The 21156-nt window shown below is 38.7% G+C and overlaps 3 protein-coding genes across 7 annotated transcripts; 2 read left to right on the top strand and 1 right to left on the bottom strand.

The window, feature by feature from the left end:
- The first annotated feature begins 3756 nt into the window (after positions 1-3756).
- On the top strand, positions 3757-4410 carry LOC143449775 (protein FAM200B-like). The gene has a single exon (XM_076950102.1). The coding sequence runs from the start codon at positions 3757-3759 to the stop codon at positions 4408-4410; it is 654 nt and encodes a 217-aa protein (XP_076806217.1).
- A 554-nt stretch (positions 4411-4964) lies between these two features.
- LOC143468072 (NXPE family member 3-like) lies at positions 4965-7640 on the top strand. Its single transcript, XM_076965085.1, has 2 exons — positions 4965-5806; positions 5964-7640. The coding sequence occupies exons 1-2, from the start codon at positions 4968-4970 to the stop codon at positions 6919-6921; spliced, it is 1797 nt and encodes a 598-aa protein (XP_076821200.1). The 5' UTR covers positions 4965-4967; the 3' UTR covers positions 6922-7640.
- A 1786-nt stretch (positions 7641-9426) lies between these two features.
- Positions 9427-15807, bottom strand: LOC143468297 (beta-1,4-galactosyltransferase 2-like). 5 transcript variants are annotated; one of them, XM_076965424.1, is made up of 6 exons: positions 14586-15806; positions 13727-14191; positions 13315-13479; positions 12410-12536; positions 10419-10531; positions 9427-9980 (listed from the first exon to the last, which is right to left on the bottom strand). In XM_076965424.1, the coding sequence occupies exons 1-6, from the start codon at positions 14603-14605 to the stop codon at positions 9782-9784; spliced, it is 1089 nt and encodes a 362-aa protein (XP_076821539.1). In that variant the 5' UTR covers positions 14606-15806; the 3' UTR covers positions 9427-9781. The 5 variants fall into 5 exon arrangements, with proteins under 5 accessions (XP_076821539.1, XP_076821554.1, XP_076821563.1 ...); XM_076965439.1 differs by having other exon boundaries at positions 14868-15805; XM_076965448.1 differs by having other exon boundaries at positions 15651-15794.
- Between the last annotated feature and the right edge of the window lie 5349 nt (positions 15808-21156).

Below are 21156 nucleotides of genomic sequence, written 5' to 3'. Positions count from 1 at the left end.
CTAATTGTTTGAAGGGTTAGCATGTTTTAGGATGTGGTTGTCTAAATCCGATACTGCAGATGATGAATGGCGAGGAAACAAGATGTGTTTTCCTGTTTTTTTGTACTTTGTGACCTACAAAATATCCTTTCGCGGGAGCTGTAGCCTACTGTCCTCCAGAAACGTAATAGGTTAACTTACACATGGGAAACAAATTTTAGTGCAGTTGATGCACCATTAGTTTCCGTTTATATTCTTTGCTATAGGGTATATAAAATGTGTATAGATATATATACCTGTATATATATATCTATAAATATGTATAACATTTCAGTTTTTTGACCATCACACCCCAATTTGAAGTATTCCTAAAGTTGGAGTCCCACACCGTTCAAAACATACAACTTCAGCCGGATTTGGGGAAAGTGAAATGTAAAACGTTAAATGGCATAACAAGCAAATTCACATACACAGTATAACTATTCACTGTATGATTAAAATCAATGAGGAAAACTCAACAAGTTGTTTGTGACGTTGTTTGCAGCTAAAGGGAAAGAAACCGGTATTTCTCGATTCTGAAACATGACACGTTCCGAACCTCCGTCCATAACTCCAGCTGTTTGTATAATTTGATGCTGCAAATGCACAATGCAGTACTGTGCTGTGAATGAGTGTTCAGTATGTGTTCAATAAAACATTCCTTCATCATGAAAACGACTTGAAAGTCCATGTTCAGGCCTACAAAAGTATGGCCCAGCAGCGGCATGCAAGACAGCGCATCATTTACGAACCTTTTCCTAATGTAGGGCATTTTCTTCATATATCTCCGCTGTTCACAAGGATTATATGAAGTAATTATCTGTATGAGTGATTAACACGTGATAAAGATCGACACAGATCACTGAACACCACGTAACTGTACAGCAATATTTTGAGTTATTAAACTAGGTACTTGATAGCCGTAACGCCCATTCCCTTCACCCAGGAGAGATGTAATAACAAACAGAATGTGTAGCGCAGCTGGCGTAAGCCTGCGCCTGCGACAAAGGGCAGGCGAAGCATCAACTCGCCTTCTGCGAAGAACAGCCTTTACAGCTTCATGAAATGAAAACAACCAATAAAACGCACAATTTTATGTCATAAAGCGGCGTTTATTTCAACACGTTTACAAGTATTCATTTTAATCAAGAGATCAGATCATTCGCCAATGCTTAATCATTGCTAAGTGGTGAGCAAGTGATCTTGTTAAACAACGTCGATTCTTATCGGAACGATGTTGGCTATTATACTGTGGTTGCCTCCTTTGTGTTTTGAATGCAAGCACTGCTTTCAAGTGGATATCTTGCTGGGGTGCCAATCTGGACTACAGAATTCTAGCCTTCTTATTTCAGAAGCAGGGCATGGTTTGAATATGTTGATAGTTTATTAGTTAAAGTCATTTAGTTTTTATTTAAGGATTTTTTGTACGGTTGGTGACGAAAGTTTTCCTTATCGTTAAAATGGTCCATAGAAGGCTGGTGTGGCGCCTTCCACACAACTTATTGAATATTTTTGTGTAGCTACAATTACCTTCAATGCAACTGTCTTTCGTTTTACTGATCGCATAGAGTCATATGCACTTTTATGGCAAATTTTAGATAAGTTTTGATACTTGAAGCAGGGCTTCTACTCAGCTCTCTTCGCCGGCATATGCCCTTCCTCAAACTTGTTTTCAATGCGCTGAATATGTCAATGTAATATCACGTGGAGTTATCCGAATTGTGGTCGAGCAGTGTCTCGTATCACTTTACGTCTTCGTTCCATATTTTACTGCCGTTAATTTATCAAAAGCAGAAAAGGTGATACTTCAATATTTGCCTTGTATTTGCCACTTATCAACTCCCCCTAAAATTAATTTCAGCACCAAAGGGCACCAGGTTAAGAAAATTTGCTTTAAAAGTTCTGGAAATTGGTTTTGTTTTGCCGGCTCCTACGCGCTCACAGACAAAGAAACATTATTTTAAATGATAACAGGGCAGTTTGTGAGAGACACTTAATTGCAGCCACGATTAGGTCAGCCGGGTTGGTACGGCGGCATGAAACATGTGCATGTGCAGCTTGTGCGTGAGACAACATTATTAACAATGTGGTGACCCCCTCATTTGGCATGTAACATTCATAAAGGGGGCGCGAGAGATGACAAACTGTTTATTATATGAGCTATGTCTAAACATGCTTTCTTGACTTTCGCTATAGGCTCATTTTTATTAAAATGTTAAAGTGTGTCACAAGGGCAATTGTATTTTTGAAGTTTGGATTCTGAAATACGTCAATTGTTACGTCATAATATTTGCTTTCTCTCCGCATTCAAGCGTATTGTTTTCATTTACTCATTCACGCACTACTAACTCGACTAACTGTTTTCTTGTGTTCTCTTCTCGCTGTGAGCTGGTTTTTCGCACAACGGGGGGCGGCGTAACAAGAAACACTTTTACAAATGTATCACTTGTAGAAATACTTAATTTACACTAAATGCATTTTCTTTAATTTTGCAATTATGATGTATACAGGAAGCCAGATGTTTTTGCTACTAACCTGTAAATATCCGATCAGTTTACGACGTATCATTTTCGAGTAATTAACAATTGAAAATTTGTGTGCAGTGTCGGCCACACATAGTTAAAATAGTAATGTCGCTCACCCGGTTTAAATAGGGTAAAAACAACGTCAGCCAATATTAAAACCGTAAAATGAAGTAAAACTTAAATTTAGTATTGATTTAATAACCAGGTATTTTAGTAATTAAACTAATTGTATTGACACAAAATGAGTGGAAAAAAGAGAAAGTATGACCAAAATTATCTGAAGTATGGCTTGATAGATACCACAGTGAACGGAAAAGTCGTACCGCAATGCGTGATATGCTTAGAAAAGCTAAGCAAGGACGCTTTGAGACCAAGTCGTTTGCAGCGTCATCTTCAAACGAAACACCCTGGCCATCAAGATACACCTTTGGCTTTTTTTCAAAGCGAGAAGGACTCTTTCAAAACAATGAAGATTGCGAGTAGTGAGTGCTTTCGCCAGTCATCGTCTGCGGAAGTAGTAGAAGCGTCTTTCGAAATCGCCCACATGATTGCTCAAGAGAAGAAACCCCACAACATTGGCGAAACGTTGTTAAAACCGTGTATGACTGTATGTTAAAAGCAACTACTCTTGTGTTTGAAGAGACAAACAGCAAGAAGATTGCGAAAATTCCTCTCTCTGATTCCACCATTAAAACACGCATCGATGAGCTCGCAAAGGATATTGAGATTCAAGTTCTTGAAAAGATGCATGCATCACCCTTTTTTGCCATTCAATGTGATGAGACAACTGATGTTGCCCAATCGTCTCAGTTGTTGGCGTATGTTCGTTTTGTCGGATCTTGTTCAATAGAAGAGGAAATGCTGTTGTCGCCACGTTTTTTGACAACAATGGTATAGAATGGGAGAAACTTGTGGGTCTCTGCACTGATGATGCCCCAGGAATGCTTGGATCTTGAAATTGATTTATTGCAAGGATGAAGCAGAAAAGTCCCAATGCAGTTGGATCTCACTGCGTGATCCACCGAGAGGCCCTGGCCTCCAGGACTTTATCTGCTGCCATGAAAGATAAGCTTGCAATAATCATACGAGCCGTCAACTTTGTCAAACAAGTGCTGTCAATACGAGATTGTTTGCCAAGCTGTGCAATGACATGGATTCCAATCACGAGACTTTGTTGTTTCATACATCTGTTCGGTGGTTATCAAAAGGTAAAATGTTAGCCCGCGTGTATGAAATGAGAGATGAACTACAGCTATTTCTTGAAGCTAATAGGAAACAAGTTCTCCTTCGGCCATTTTCATCAGAGGGATTTCAGTTGGCGTTGAAATACCTCGCAGACATTTTCCAGGCCCTTAACAGCTTAAATCTGCTCTTGCAAGGTAAGAGTACTTACCGTATCAATGACTACGCTGCCATCCATGCTTTCGTGGCGAAGCTGGGCCTGTGGCATCGCCGAGTTCAAAAAGGAAACGCAGCTTCATTTCTCAACTTAGATACTGCACTCAAGAATAAAGGATTTGAATTGGAGGGCGAGCTTAAGACTGAAGTGGAAACCCACCTTCGACTTTTAAAACAGGAATTCGAACGCTATTTCCCAGACTTGGGTGACACTAAACTTCCACAATGGAAAATAACAAGGAATCCCTTTCGGCTTAACGAGGGCATTCTTTCGGACGATTTGCAGGAGGAATTCTTGGAAATGAAGCGCAATTCCACCGCAAAAGACGACTTTGAAGCAATGCCACTAACTGATTTCTGGGCAAAATATTGTCGCATATTCAGTATAAGAGTGTGGCTATACGTACACTTCTTCCATTTTCATCCACTTACCTATTCGAAAGTGACTTTTCTACACTCGTCAATATGAAAACAAAACCTAGGAACAAACTTGACTGTGAATCCGACCTAAGATGTGCATTATCTTCTACAAAGCCTCGAATTAAACGTTTGGTTTCTCAAAAACAACTACATCCTTCACATTAATGAATGTTAATTGAAAATAAATTGTTGTTTTGTTTAATGCTTTTTTTATTTTTCAATGAGTTGGGGCGCGTATTTTTTACGGTACTGTCAATGGGGGCGTGTCCAAAGAAGTTTAAGAACCCCTGGTCTAGAATCTAGATGTAGTTGCTTACTGCTGTGTCTTTTGTTTTACGAGTCAAATGTTGGTGTTTGAGGAAAGGCCGTTATAGCGTTTGGTTTGGCAGCCTGCTTTGAAGTGACGTATAATAAGTGGATTAACTTAACCAAGAAACAGCGTCTAAAGACTTTATAGTTTTGGTAAAGATTCTTAATCTTTGTGCCAGCCCAACCCGGAATTAAGAGCCGAATGTTGTGTAAATGTTTTATCTATCGACAACCTAATTGACATTTACAGCAGAAAATGTTCACTAACTTTTCAATTTTGCTGTTTAGAGTTACAAGATGCGAAAACGCGCAACTTGCTTTGTCCTAATTGGAAGCGGGTTGATAGTTTTAAGCGTCTGTACGCTGATTTTGCTGGCGCGGTTAACAAGATTTTTAGAAAAAACACATCTTCATTTTCATGAAAATGCAAAAAGAATGGACACATTGAAGAGGTCAATGCCAAGTTCTAAGTCATTACTCGCTGAAAGTTCAAATATTGTAACCGATCGAGCATCTTTAATTGATCTAAGAAACCGAACTGAAGTTACCGACCCAAGATCTACTTACTACGGTCTTGTGTATAAAGATACAAATGGTTTGCCGCTCAAACGACATCCAGTGAAAACCTTCACAAAACTTAAACGAAGTTGGATGCAGTATTTTCCCCATTTGATGAAATCATTGGAACAATATCGGGTGAAAAACCCTTCTCATGATCCTGATCTTTATACTTGGAAAACGTCAATCCTCTCCGTCCAGTCTGAAAAGTTATATGGAGTCGGGGATACTTTGTACGCCCATATTCAAGCTAAGGATATGCTTAACAGAAGCAAAGAGTATGGAGGAGACTGTTTTCGAGCTCGATTGATCCGGAAGGGATCGAATGGTGAAGTTGTCGATGGAATTCCTTGCCAGATTCAAGATCATCTCAATGGATCATACACCTTGCAAGTTCCATTACTTTTGCCCGGCACTTTCACGTTGGAAGTTAAGACCTCTGTTGCGTTGTCGATTGAAGGCATAGACAAATGGATTAAGTTCTCTGCTCTCCCCGACCATAAAGGCTTGATGTTTGTGTCAAGATTAACTACAGACGAAACCGTTGAATGCAACATGCATTTGAACGATTTGGAAAAGTGAGTGTTTTTGCTATGTCGCATAGAAACCCCATTAAGGAGCTAGACCCATAAGCAGGATAAATACTTGAAATATTATCATTAGCTTTTTACGTATAAAAGATTGTGATTGCTTGTTTTTACTTTATTTGTTACATTTTTGTTGCAAATACCGTAGGTATGAAAACACGACTCTGTGTGACTACAGCAATCCAAGAAATCAAGAACGTTGGTACTGCGCGGTTCCGCCGTCCGGGGTTTGTTCCCCTATTTTGTACACTAAAATCGAAAAGCTATCAAAACAATATCTGGCTTTTCTTCGAGAGGATATGCCCAAGGATTACGGCCAACTTAATCAAATATCGGGATCCGGAGCAAAGATCAAAGTAATGGAAAAGAACATTGATATTTATGATCTTTATCAGAAGAACAATGATGTTCTTTGGCCAACTGGGTATCTAAAGCAAGGAAAGTGGATCTCATTTAAACAAACTGAAATGATCCAGTCGATGGAAGAAGCCAGGCCATGCTTTAAAAACAAAATAATTTATATGTTAGGAGATTCGACAATCCATCAGTTTTTCAATGAAGCTGTGAAAGACATTCCGTTGGTGCAATATGGTTTCAATAACATCACCCACAAACACAATCCTAAATTAGGCCGAAACGAGAAAACAAACACTACTTTTTACCACAGAACACACGGTCAACCTTTGCAATTACCCGGTCCGCCGAGCGACAGATCTTACATAAGTGATGTAATAGATAATATAAACACAGGAGGGCCTGATGTTTATATTTACATCGCAATCGGATTGCACCTGCTTAACTACGAACCTTCATTTTACGTTCACAGACTGGAAGGAATTAGAAATTCAATCAAGACGCATTTAAAGAAATTCTCAGCGACGAGAATTATAATAAAAGGCCTCAACGTCACAGAATGGCCCCAGGAATGGCAAATCCTAAAACTAGAAACTATTTTGAAAAGAATGTTCAAAGATGCTGACGTTTTGTTTGTTAATTTATGGGATTATACAACTGTGCTTCCGCTTCCGGAATATCACCCGCTTGGAGACGCTCTACACAAGCAAGCTTTGTTGCTATTTGACCCGGTCTGCCATTGGCCCAAGTGAAGTAGCTCATGCCTTAATGCCACGAAATTATAGCATTTGAAGTTACTTGTCCTTGTTGTTCAATACCTTTGTTTAGGAACGTAAGATTTCTATTTATGTGTAGGATGTTTTTTTTACATTGTAAGCTTTGGGCTGTACACACTCGCTCAAATAACCTATGCTCAGAGTTTTGTATGTTAAAATGTTTATACAGCACAGAAGGCTCTGCATTGCAGTACTTGAAATTTATTTGCTTTTTAATTTTATATCGCAGTTACGTTTGACTTCTATACGTCAGTCAGGGCTTGTGTGTAGGCCAAATTGTGCAAGTTTTTATAAACGTATAAGTAATTTTTGCTCCTTTTCACCGATTGGTGCGCAACGCCTCTTGCAAACGTACGACTTGTGGAACTACCCAAGGGAATGATGTTTTCTACATTGAGCGTTTGAACAGGAAGGTATCGTGACAGTTTTAACGCTGTATTTTGAATTTCACCACGTTTTATACGCGAGGCTTAATTTGTTATGTTGGTGAAGAGATACTTTTTACTGCATCAGCTTATTTCAGGGGCGGACACCATTGGGTCATGCATCTCAGGAACTCAATTTTTGTAAGCCTTGTAAATCTTTTAGTAGGCCTTTTACGTCTTCATTTTTCTGGCTAATCGCATTCCTTTGTTTGCGACCACTTATCAATATGCTTACTATGGTATCAATATAATTTATAACAGGCAGTGTATACGGCGCTTCAAAATCGTTGTAAACGGTCTTTCCAAATATCGTTGTACACGGCGTTTTAAAAGTGTACACCATACATTGACAGCTATTGCACGTCTAAATGTGTGAATACCTTTCGTTTCAAGGCGTTCGTTAGCAGTTTTAAGGCCTAAAACCCAAAAATTGTTGTGCATTGCGCAGTTTGGGCGAGATAGTATAAGACGCGGGAATTTTAGGCTTAGAATCTTAATTCAGTAATTCTCGCATCAAACAAATTAAAAATTTTAGCAAACTTACCGGCTTAATTTATTTTTCTGATAAATTAATCTTCTAGCTTAAAAAGCTTCTGCGGAGCAACTTCCAAAAGTGAAAATATTTTGCTATATGGTGCTTGTAGAAATCTATAGAACAAACGACATGAAAAGAATATGGTATAGTATATAGGCTAGTCCACGATCTTCATAGCTGTGGCCTAGTGCACAAGATTTTTATTTTTCTTAAAAATGATAGAAAGGTTGCAATAAAATTTGACCTAGGCCGAACATGAAAGTAATCAACAAACATACTTCAACAACGTTAATCTTGGTTTCTGTAACTTCTCTGCTAAGTAACCTAACGTCACAACTAAAAGCTGATAAATTTAACGAATTACCATCGAAAGCCGAATTGGTTTCAATGACACGAAAATCATGATGCAATATGTAGATAATTAAAATATTTATATATAATAAAATATTTAAAATAATAAAATATTTATATATAATATACAATATTTAGATGATTAAAATGATAAATTTAACGAATTACCATCGTAAGCCGACCTGGTTTTAATGACACGAAAATCATGATGCAATATTTGTAGGATTCCCAAATAGCAAGCCGGAGTCTCAAACGCTTCGTGGAACCTGGTCCCGAGCAGCGAGAGATTGCTAAAAGCATATATCCGGGGTAAAAACATGTAAGAACGAATAGCCATTCATTCTTTGCGTAGGTTATTATTTACGAATTTTACCCGATTTTTTTCTCACACTTAAGCCCGAACCTGACCCGACCCGAAAAGCTCGGTCCGACTTACAACTTTGCATAGTCCTGGCCAGATTTTTCACAAAATTTCTGTCCGATTGTCGGAAACTGTTCGGTTTTCAGCTTCTATTTCAAGGTAGCTATTGGTGTAATAGAAATCTCCTCACTTGAAAAAATAACCGACGTTAATGCTACCAGCAATCTGAGACCAAGTAAGCCAACTTTCAAATACAAAGAGTTGACGATGCTTGTGATCGTTGACTTTATTAGGCTACAAGGCGGCTTTAAGCGAATAGGCTTAAGCTAACTATCCTAAAGACTCATACTGCGACTTGTCTTTACATTCGTTATTGACAGAATCATGAAAAACCGCATCTAAGCCCAATCGAATTTTATTATCAGCCTATATTTACGCCATGATCGTTGTCACGCGTTTTGTTTGCCTACTCAAAACCGCAAATTAATTTATTTTATACTAATTCTTTGTTGGAAAGGTATTTTTGGTTTGTGAAGTATTTTCAAAGAATCTTGTTAACATCTTCCTGTCTTAGTCTTCGAGACATTCCGCAATATACAGCTTAAAAACGACTCAACCACCTGCCATATAATGCAACCGGTTTGCCAACTTTATCGAAATCTTCAGACGCGCAAAAGACTGTCATTAAACGATTGGGCAACGGTAGCTTAAACTTCGATTTTCGGTTCGCTACTTGGACATTTGCAAACTAAATGAAATAGGCTGGATAAAAATAAGCCAGTCTAAGGTTCAACGTCAAACAGAGCACCTGAAGCTTTTGAGTCGTTTATTTACGAAATAAGGAGTATTGCACGTACGCAGAAATGTGTACCTAATAGTTCGCAGGCTTGAGTAATATTAATAATATCAAAACATCATGCCGGTGTCGCATTGTACAAACACAGGTTCATCTGTGCAGTTGCAAGTGAATCATTTTTCTTAATGATAAATAACCCCTACGTCGAAGAGATTCCACGTTCCACATATAGCTCCATGGTAACCGACACAAATGTTCCTAGCGGTGGCATGTTACGCAAGGGATTGACAAGAAACCAGCAAATTGATAATAAAAGCCCACAGGCGAGAAAAATTTTCAAATTTTTGATGTTTTCTGACGGTACTTAATCAAGGCCAAGGCCCAGGTAGTCCGACGTCGACCAATAAGTTGACGTAAAGAGAAAAACGTGACGTTTTCAGCAACTTTGTCTTCAGGTTGGTCAGGCCGTTGTTCTCTGAACTGTCCGAGTAGAAATCGACGCGGCTGTTGACGACGTCTTTCGAATAAGGGTTCAGTCTGTCCCTTGCGTGCGCGATCATTGAGTACCTGGGAGGCGCACAAATTCACACCATTTGCTTTCAACTTGAGTCCCCTTTCTTGAAGTGCAGCCACCGAACCAATAAGTAATCAAATAAATAGCACGTGCATTCTCGTCATTCACCAACCGGACCGACGTCCACGTATAGGTGAGTGTACAGTGGACGATTTGTGACACTAGTAGTGTTAGTTTTAAGGTTGTTTAGTCCGCTTATTTTAGCCTTTTGGTTTGCCACGGCTACCCGGTCATTGACCACATTTTCGGTATAAGGATTAAAGTGGTCTCGTTCATGCTCTATCATATAGTACCTGGAAGAACGTTCACTTCGTTAGAATCTCTTTCTTTCCAGGTCGTGTTTAATAGTTAGTTTTTTTATTAAAACTACACTGCCACCAGCAATCTGTTATAAAGGTTTCACCCACATGATAATGGTTTCGTCCAATTACCTGCAAAGGCCGAGAGCAGGTCTTCCCACTCTTAATCCTTGAAGCTTAATTCTGGAATTCATGTCGTCGTCCTCGCCGCCCCATCCCCAGTAGTCGTTGGGAAAACCATTGACCTGAAAAGTAGTTAGCTTGTATAGTATCTAGCATATATAAATATTGACACATACTAGTTTAAATAAAGTTGATTTTTAATCCATAAACAGTATACTGATATAATGAATAAGTCGAACCCAGTATGACGACATATGATTAAATAGAATATGTCATATAGGGCAGTGTTGGTATCTGATTGGTTGAACGAAGGTTGTCCTCATCGGCGTGATTAAAACCAACTATCACGGAACCTAAACTTGATAGTTTGTTTGCAGACTTGTATGTCAAAAAGTTTGAGGTTAGTTTTTGACTTGGATTGAGATTAAAATAAAATTTGTTTATTTTGTTCCATGCGCTGCTATAAACATAAATTGACGCGCAAATAGTCTTATTTTAAGTAGCCTACACTTATTCAATCATTTAATTTTCCGTCCTTCTCGCGGCGAGGACGATAAATAAAGCAAAAGTTGCTATAAGCTCTAAAAACCCTGTAAAAAATAACGAAACCAAGACGGTTTTAAACCCGCATGAAAATAGTCATGGTACTGGTTTTCTACAGCCAGCAGAGATACTAAACTTAAACGCTGTTATCTATCACATTAGTCTTTTGTTGCGAAAGATATCCTTTTACTGTAGTTGTTCCTTATTTAAACAAGTTGTTTGGTAAGAAGGCGAGTGATTGTAAAGGCGAGTGCTGAGAAATGAATGCTGTAGCCTACGCCTTTAAAATCTTGAATGCCACGTTGTCGCTACTTTCTGACGTAGTTAATATCATCTCTTATTATTTTGGTGACCAAAGCTATGCTTGCACTCATCCCGACCACAAAACTTATCGTTCTAGTCGGTGTTGCCCACAATAAAAGTTAATTACATTAAGTAACTGCACAATATGATCACTTTATAAAACTAGCAATGACCTATAAATATGCTATATATGAGCTACAGGTATAAAACAAGCCGTTATTACGTCCATGACATAAAGCAGTTTATACTGCATCATACTTCGCCGCATTACACATAGCGATTCGGTTAATTTTCAGCAACTTAATGTCGAAAACATTGTCTTTAGTTTTTCTACTTTGGAATTCGTTGTATGTGCTGGTCGTTTTTAGAAAGTTGTTATCGTTATTGTTTTCAGTTTTTCGTCCACTTTTTAAATCTTTTTGGTTTCGTCAGTTTTCTCCATGCGTTAGCCTATTTGTCAGGGGCGGGCAACTTACACAGTCGGCCCAACATGGGAAAATAAAGTACTTGACGGGCCGGATTCCTGAATTGATACATAAATCGCGTATTTATCCACCTATGCAAGGAATAAATCGTATTTAATGTAAACTTTAAGTTTAAAAGCATAGAGACCAAAAACAGTATTTAATGAATTTATTAAGGTTATAACGCCGATTGCGGCAGACTGTGGCCGCGGGCCACATTATCATGTAAGACCGGAAACTGTCTGCAGGCCGCTCAAAATCCCGTTGTGGGCCGTATGTTGCCCTCCACGGCTATATGCTAATATCATCCGCCATTGTTTTTTTCGCGTCCACCACGCCAATATCGAAAAATTAAAATGATAATGTCGAACTGCTTATACCCCAAGGGTCACCTCTTACAAGACCAATTTTCCTACAATAGTCTATATAAGAGCGTTATATTCATATTAGACCTATATTTAGAGAAACGTTTTAACCGCATTTCCGTATCATTGTCTTCTCCAATAGGCCCTGCGTATTGTTGTTCAGCCGTCTGTAGGTTACATATATTACCGCAACCTTCAAAACCCAGCCCGGCATCTTGGATGTGAAAGAAAACAAGTCGCCATGTTCACAAATTTCATGAAAAGCCTATCTCTGTCAGGCGTTAAAGCATAAAGAATAAGGTGTGACAGCGAGTTCAAAAATTACCTTTATGTATTGGTTTTCGCTGAAGGACAAAACCCCGCCGACCGTCATTCCGCAGCAGAGAGGTTTGTAGTTGAACTTACTGACGGAGCACGAGAGATGGTAAACCCGGTTGGTAGCCGTTTCACAACTATTCGTCATTACATGGGAAATATTAATAAAATTCTTATAAAATATTGACTAGATTAAAAATATTTCTAATCAACACAGTGCATATAAAAGGGTTTTCAGGTCCAATACTTAAAAGTAGCAACATCTCCACGAATTTAATGCATACATTCACTAAAATATTCATAAAGCTTTTGACGTTTTAACTGCTTTTTATTCAATTGTGATATAAAAGACTTTGGCCTACATAGCGCCAATAAATGTTATTATTATTGGCAATTATTGTATTGGATAAACGCATAAAAGTGTAATAACCAATACACCGTAAATCAGTGGTCGGCAACCACGGGGCCGCGGCCCGGTACCGATCTTTACCGGGCCGCATTACTTGTCCATGTCTGTAGTGCAATAAAGTTGTCAAATTTTATAACCAAAAAGGTATTGGAAATCCGCTTTAGTTGATTTATCCCAACTATAGGACATCATAATGAACGTATTTGTTACATCATAATGTGTAATGGCTGCAACAATAGTTTAACAATTTTTTTGAAGGCCGGTCCGCGAAAAAAATTCAGTTTTAAACCGGTCCGCAGTGCACAAAAGGTTGCCGACCCCTGCCGTAAATCATATTTATATCAGTTGGAAAATATTTTCGTGTTGCACCTTCTTAGGCTATGGTTTGATAAGTCGAGTTTTACTGCGTGGGAGATTCAGCATTCTTAATTAGTGTGCATTTTGACGTTAAGATCTTTGCCAAGTTCAAGTTATTGAGTTAACTAAAAAGGTGTCGAATCTTTCACCTGTACAAGTTTCTGTCGTCCTCAGGAAGCATGTCAACATCGTGGAAGATGTAGCAGTCGAAATGGGTTTTTGCTTCATTCTTGGCATACAAGAAGCCCGTGTTCATCAGCCTTCCTTTATTGAATGTCCCATTTCCAGATTGCTCCACAACGAACACTTGAAACCTGAAATCCAACTGCAATCAACTATGTGGTACAAGTTGTAAGTTACAACAATAAGCGAATGTACTGTATTATTAAAAGGTCGTGGTACTGGTAGCATGCTTATCGTAATTGTGATGAAAAAGTAATAATTCTGATAAGATATAAGGACTTTTAATCTAAACCATTGCTAAACAGGAGAGTAATTCTCGCTAATTCTTAACATGCGTCCAATAACTCTACACACAGACCCTGTACTTATAAGCGGTACCTTAGGTTCTGTCGGAGTAATATCGGATGCAGATGGCCCAGCAAGGTTTTCAGATGATCCTCGCGATCCCTGAACGGGATAATGATGGCGACGGAGAGCTTCGGTTTACAGGAATCCGGCTCAAAGGCGAAACCGCCTGATCTTGTCGACTGGGTCGAGACGCTCGCGTTGAGGTCATGGTAGGTCTTGATCATTTCAGCCATGTTCATTTTCATCACGCCCACCAACTTGTCCGGGGCGGAACAAACCGGTTTTTCCGCCAAAACCGTTATCCGTATTGTTACCGACATCGCTGACGTCACATTTTCCCTGTATGTTACGTTGAATGCGTTATGACGTAATCGCCGATTCAGCCAATAGGATGACACTATCCACATGACGTTGGTGATAGAGACGAGAGCGAAAAATACGTACAGAAAGCATTTTCTGATCGGGGGAGAACGCATAACAATTGCTTCTGCTTTCCTGTATAGAAAAATCACAAAATAAGAGATGACCTAAAAGAGCACTTTTGTGAGGTCAAAACCATTGTACTGCTTGTTAATTGAACTCAGTCCTAATGCTTAAATGGTTTAACAACAATTTCGCGTGCGTAAAGCGTCGAATGGCATAACACCAGTCATGTTTTTTCAAACAAACTAAAAAAAATTCAACACTTGATACGTGTAAAAAAATAGAACCAGTATAGACAGACAAGCCAACTCTTGATGCGGTTGAAAGACCTGATACGCCTTCGGCAACCATCGCTTCGACCTCAAACTTACTCGGTGCTTGTAGAGTGAACAATTATGTTTATTGCTAATGTTCTTATCTGATATGCAATTACAGAAGACGTTTTGACTCTCACCACAGACCATACCTGCTTATGTTTCGACTCATCAAACTGGGAAAACTACTTTTTGCGCTGCTTTCATTCTTATGAGAATTCCTTGTAAGAGATTGTAAAAGAACTAGAACACCTCACACACTAACAAGCAATTGGCCAAGCAAGCTGTAAGACGTTTTGCCTGTCAACACATTCCGTTCTGTTTGGTTTAATGTGCCATGCGCAATTGAGTAAATAGACTTATATCTCGCATGCAAAAGATAATGATGCCGCTAAGAATAAATTAGCACCGGTGAAGAATTTCTACATGCTCACATTAAAGGCGCAATTGATCCTCTACGCTTTGTAAATGTTTTAATCCTGATTTAAATTATACTGGACTAGACCCTCATGCTGACGTCACTTGATGTAATGTACCAATCTTGGTGTGTTTCGATGGATGACACCGGTGTCTGTTTGATCAGTTTGTCAGTCTGGACAGCACTTGTTGCTTTCAGAGGAACCGTCATAAAAACTTTTGCCTTTTCCTTGTGACAACGTCTGCCTTCGTCATCAGAGAAACAAAAACACCAACTGGGATTACTAGAACCCAATGTCATGAAATTTCCTTCCATTCTTTGCGCCGCCGCCACACTGTCTTATAACTAGCACTTTCTCCGAAACTGTAGAATGTACCTGCACATGCTTGCAGCAAAGGCACCTTCCTTTCCATATTGTCACGTTTTCCGATACTAGAAAACATGACTCAGCACAAGTATAACATAGCCTAATGCTCACGTCAAAGCAGGATCAATGTAATGCAGTCAAATTATGGCCTATCGTTAGAAATTGGTATTTTTGATGTTAGATACTGCGACCCGTTCAGACGACATCACAGATCAACAGAGATGCATTTTCTAGTGTCCTTGTAGCTGTATCAAAAACCAATGCCTATTACCGATGACCTGTCTAATTGTGTAGTTCAGTCATTCTAACAACAGCCATCACAATATCGTTGGCGGATGGCATTCTAAACACCGAGAATGGAAAATAACTAAAGCGAAATTTTAGCTCGCATAAGATTATCATATGAATAAAAAGAAGAAATTGTATCATTACTACACTGAGTTTCCGATGTTGGCTCTTTCTGTACGTCCAGATTCTATCTCACTATCCTCGTTTCAAACGCCACCTTTATACTTTTCGCTGATTGTATGGTCCAGTTGACCGCTGGGACGAAACCGTAGAGTAAGTCGTGGCAATATAGTCGTCTATTCTCTAACGTCTAACGCAATGATACAAAAGACGTAAGAAAAAGGGAGGACATTTTTTTTCGATGTACTGTGGCCAACAAAACAAAAATCGCAAATAAAAGTACGTTTAGATAACAAAAAAATGTAAGTCGCCCTTGCATGTGTGTAAGCCGAAAAATGGAAATATAGAAAACTTCACAAGACGGAACTTACAAACGAATAAAATACGCTATTTATCGCGTAGTGGCAAACTTCATGATATCTCGTATTATTCTTGCTGGTGTTTAACATGCCTTGGGGAGTTATACCAAAACGCAGGTTGAATATGGTGTAATAGCAGTGAGTTTTGTATTACGGGCGAACATTTACCGAAATGTTTTGAGCATAAGTAATCGCATAATCATGTTAATGCTCTTTATCTAAACTGCTTACATGTACAACTAGTTTGACGATACATTTACTCAATTGTTTCTCTGTTTGTCTTTAAGTTCATAAAACTTCGTTTTGCGTCATAAAAAGTCCCCGCTGCTAGCCTGTGATACGAAAGATAAGCTTAGACACAAAAAGGTTGGCAGGGTAGCTAAGTAGTTACAGTGCCTTGCTCGTAATTACGCCAACCAGGTTCTCTGGCTCGGTACTGATAAAATATATTTGAGCAAGGTATGAACGACTTGTACAAAGATGAAAATTTTATGCCAGGACTCGAGCGGCGAGGATTCATTCAAGTCAACTCGTGCAAAGAATTTTGTAACTTCCAGCGCTTACAGATTAATCATTAATGACGATTCCTTATTTATTACTACGTCGGGCGCATTTATGCATCGTTGTATTAATGTATTGCTTATACACAAAGAACTCCTTGGTATCTCTTTCCTGTGTGGGTTATTTCTTTACTTAAACCGATTCCCAAGGCTTTTGGCCGGGACTCCAGCGGATTGAGCATATTTTCCCCAACTGTCACCGGCAAATTTTAACAAAAATATCGTCCTAATACCCCATTGTTTCACTTGTGTGCTGTCGTGTCATGTGCGAGAATTGCGTAGAAGTGTTGTCGTCTCGCCTATACAGTATGTAGGCTACCTGTGCATAAGCACGTTATCTGAGAGTGAGATTGACAAAGTTCTGTTCTCTCTCTGCTGCTCTGTACTCGTCTTTCAATTTGGCAACTTAATAAATCAGTCAATAAACACGTCATGAGGTTGTTACGTCTGAAATTGTTTTCTGCGAGAAAGTGTTAGACAACCAGCTCAATACAACTGAGTATTGAGCTTGATCATCATCTACTGCACCGGTACCGCTTTTTAGAAATGAAAGTAAAGTCGACAAATAACCAAAGCGTTGACCAGAAACTCACCAGCGCTTTTTACGCACAACTGTCTCATTTGTACAAACATAAAAACCGTAACAATGAAAGGTATCAGATAGTCCGGATACTGGTGGCGTAAACCAAACTCCAGCCTAGCCAAGGCTAAAGTTCCTTCCCTCACGTTTATAGCCTTTACAGTTTAACTTTAAACCTTCATACGTTTGGGCGGTAATGACGCGAGTTTCTGGATTAATTGATGTGGCAATGCCTTTGGTGTCTCCAACTCACAAACTGTATGCATCAACATAAAACTAAAGATATAAGCATAGAAAATTGATGGTTTATTTCATATCACGAAAGGTAGAAAGCACCAATCATGAACATATGTGCAGTAGGATATATCAGTGCTTACAGAGCGCCGCAGGTTACGATTAAACTACACTTAACTCTTCCATGGGGAAATGCAGAGTTCTTTTTGAGGAAAGCGCAGTCGGTTGTTTGTTGTGCCGGTTTTAACCGCGACATTTTAAAAGTTGAATGATTATAATCAAAAGTGGCAAGTATACCGGTATTCAAAAATGAGAAACGTTTCTTACGTAAAAACAACTTATTTGTCTTCTTTCAATAAATTTCGCTTTGAAACTGGTTCACGTCCTGATAAACGCTTCAAGAATTTTATATAAGATTTTTGTTTCAACCAACAAAGTTAGAAACCAAATGCTATAGAAGCTTAGTAGTAAAAGCCACAACTCAATGTTTTTTATGATAAATACGTCCTATAAAGTATGGTCATATTGACAATAGCTTTTGCAGGAATAAGGTGATGATTTGATTACTGAAATGAGTTTAAATTGGCCTGAATATTCATATATTCATATTCATTCATATTCATATTCCGATCTCTACTATTTCTTTTTAAAAATTCTTTTCGTTTTCCTTTGATAGAAACAATCCTGCGGTACTGCAATCTCGAAAACACGTCACAATTCAAGAAATCAATGTTTTTGCAATGTTTGGAACGCTGCAGTTTTACCAGAGCGTCTTTTGGCTTGTAAGTCGCTTTCATCGTCATTTGACAGCAATCTGTCTACTTCAAGACAACTCAGCCATGTTCAGTCTAACTCGGATTCGTCGTGACATGCGGTTGCTTTGGTCTGGCGTTTACGATTGTAAGTAATCGTGGTCAAGAACTTTTTCCAAATTACACCGAGTACTGTCGAGAAATCTTCTCATTACTCGGTGTTCCTGTTAGTCAAGAACGGAAGTGACGAACATGCGGCCCAGAAAAGAATTTTGTCCGGCCCGCAAATCGGTTGGACAATCGCTCTTGCATGGCGAAGCATTCTGGCGATACCAGCAGTTTTAAACTTTCTTTCATCTGTTTCTAATCTTGGCGCAATGCGATATCAAAAGCTGATAGTACGATTGAGTCGCAGCAGTATGTCTTCAATAGATTTCCACATTCACCCGATGTATTTTTTGCACCCGGGGGAGCAGATAAAAACCTGCCGAATGAAGCGGTTTGCGCTTGAATGCTAATTATTATGTAAAATGTTACAGGTTAGATTACAGGCGAGCAAGATTCCATAGTATGACCAAAAAGCCGTGCACCCGGCTTACTCAGCTGTAAATGACAAAGTGGACCGCGACAGGAAATAGGTGCTTCACCCCTGGTCTAGACTCTAAAGTTTAGAGTCTAAACTCTAGTACCATAAAATATTACAATACCAATACGCCTTCTCCACACGGTTATTCCGTGTGCTCTCTACCGATTGCGCACTAGTGTCATCTTGCGGCCAGATTAAATGTTTTAATTTGCTACAAGTTGGCAAGATTATCTTTGCAAACTAAAAATGATGGTAAGCTATAATGTCAAATGAAACGCTACTATTGTGGACTATATACTAAATTAAGCTATAGGCACGTGAAATATGCTAAATTCCGGCCTATTTTGAATGAGTTTGTGGAAATAAACCACTACGTCAAAATTAGGAATGTGAACTCTGGTCCTCAAAACGTTTTACTCAAAGCATACGCTGCATTTGTGGTAGTACTCTTGGACTTTTAATGAAAGCACATTCACGCGCCAAAGCGCCATTGACGCCCAGACGCCGTATTGGTAGGTGAATAGCCGTCAGCAATGATGAACGATTTAGCTAACAGCGTTAAATTAAAGTATCGCACACGGTTGACTCTGATGTGGATGTAGTCTATTTCTACAAATAGACCAAATGTTTTTTTCAGTAAGCACATGACAAAGAACCCGGGCAACACGTCACAAAGAGATTAATTAATTGAATAGATGATAAACCGATGGACACCAGATATCGAAATAAGTCCAAACGCCGTAGAGTAGACGAACGTAAATAATTCTATGGGTTATCTACGGCTAACTGAAAGACATCGTTTAAGTTTTATTGAAAGAAAACAAAATGTGTTAAAACATAGACAAACTTGATTTTTTGGAAAAAATATTACTGAAGAGCTTCTATAACTGTGTGTATCGTTTGAAAGACAACACAACAAAAAACGAAAGACGAAAAAAGAAAGACATGAGATAAACGTTTTTTTCTGTAATTAGGTTAAAATGCTCTTTTACCATTTAGCGATAACTGTGACAAAGGCTATAGTCTATTCTATCTCTAAAACAACACCAAATAAAATTTAAAAAAAAAAAAAATTCTCTCTTGGTCTCACAAACTGGGCGCCAACAAATCAGAAGTGCGCCATTATTTGCTTGTGATTTTTTTGTTGCGTTGTAGACCTTGCTGCTGGAACTGGGAGCTGCTTTCGTTTATTGTGACCATTGTACAGTTTGGTAAACGAAAAATGATCACCAGATATCATATGTCTGTTTCTGAAATGTTACGACCGAAAAATGGCTTGGCAAGGCTACGTAAGTTCGATTTTCGAATTACGGTACCGTCAACTGCTAAACTGTCTAGGTCTATACCGGCACTCAGTAGCCTACACTGCATTTCAATTTAAGCTATCGTAATAATCCCGACCGGCAAACTGGAAAGTATGGCAGTCTTCGACCAGAAATCGTGGGTTGAAAAAGTTATGGCGTTATGCTTGGCACAGTACCGTAAAGCCTTAATTCTTTGTATTTGTCATAAATCGATGTTTATGCCACTAATGCAAGCAACGAACATTACTTGGTTAGTTCATTCTATACTGACTCTGACTGAAAAGCAGAGCAATTCAAGGAGAATTGGAAAGACGCTAATTTTGGCGTGATGGCATGCACTGAACCACAATTCTTTGTTTATTTTTTAAAAATTGTTGTTTAAACAACCAGTTTTCTTTGTATAATTATTATAAATTATCGTTCAAAGTTCAAACAACCAGCTTTTCTTTGTTTAAAATAAATCAGCGTGAAGATAAAAAATTCTGCGTACACGTTGATTAATCTCGTGCGTGCAGGTCCCACACACTTGGATATTCAGACTGGAACCTAGGGCCTTTCCACCAAAAACTTTGAATGGATCAAGTGCAATTTTTACACTGCTAAATTTTAATGTAAATTTTCAACGTACATAGGCTACATGGTAATTTTTATAGTTTTAAATCAGCAGATTCTTTAAGTAAACAATTTTGATGTAACATTATTTGCTTGAGTGTAAATTTTTAATGGACGAATTATGTCGATCCCACTCTCAGACTCTGGATTGGCACGCACGTTGATGAGTCTTATGTGTGCTTGCATGCCATGTCACACTTGTCGTATTCAAGACTGCCAAATGTTACTGGTCCTTCTATAGCCTATATTAACAATTCCTGCTCAGTAAATTTGTAAAATAAACAGAATGCAGACAAAACTGGAAAGTGTAGCTGTTTTTGGCAAATAATTGTGCACGCTGACACAAGTTTTGGCATGCCCCTGGCCTCAGGTTTTTGTTTAGTTGCTACTTACCATGTCAATTAGCAATCAAACAACTGGTTTTATCTTGTTTGTTGATTGTTTTAAATTTGGAGTACTATACATATCAAAGAATCTCCTGATATTTTAGCTAAGCCACACTTTCAGACTTTGGCATATACAGTTTGGTGTGAATTTAAAGAC

Source organism: Clavelina lepadiformis, chromosome 1 (genome assembly GCF_947623445.1).
Source record: "Clavelina lepadiformis chromosome 1, kaClaLepa1.1, whole genome shotgun sequence".
NCBI lineage: Eukaryota > Metazoa > Chordata > Ascidiacea > Aplousobranchia > Clavelinidae > Clavelina > Clavelina lepadiformis.
This window is presented reverse-complemented; position numbering and strand designations above follow the sequence as displayed.

Excerpts from the sequence above, each read along its gene's own strand:
- LOC143449775 (XM_076950102.1), top strand. The coding sequence starts at position 3,757 with ATGTTAGCCCGCGTGTATGAAATGAGAGATGAACTACAGCTATTTCTT.
- LOC143468072 (XM_076965085.1), top strand. The coding sequence starts at position 4,968 with ATGCGAAAACGCGCAACTTGCTTTGTCCTAATTGGAAGCGGGTTGATA. Across the intron at positions 5,807-5,963 it reads CATTTGAACGATTTGGAAAA|GTATGAAAACACGACTCTGT; the intron begins GTGAGTGTTTTT and ends CAAATACCGTAG.
- LOC143468297 (XM_076965424.1), bottom strand. The coding sequence starts at position 14,605 with ATGAGTCGAAACATAAGCAG. Across the intron at positions 10,532-12,409 it reads GCGAAAACCAATACATAAAG|GTCAATGGTTTTCCCAACGA; the intron begins GTAATTTTTGAA and ends ACTACTTTTCAG. Across the intron at positions 9,981-10,418 it reads CCTGCTCTCGGCCTTTGCAG|GTACTCAATGATCGCGCACG; the intron begins GTAATTGGACGA and ends TGCGCCTCCCAG.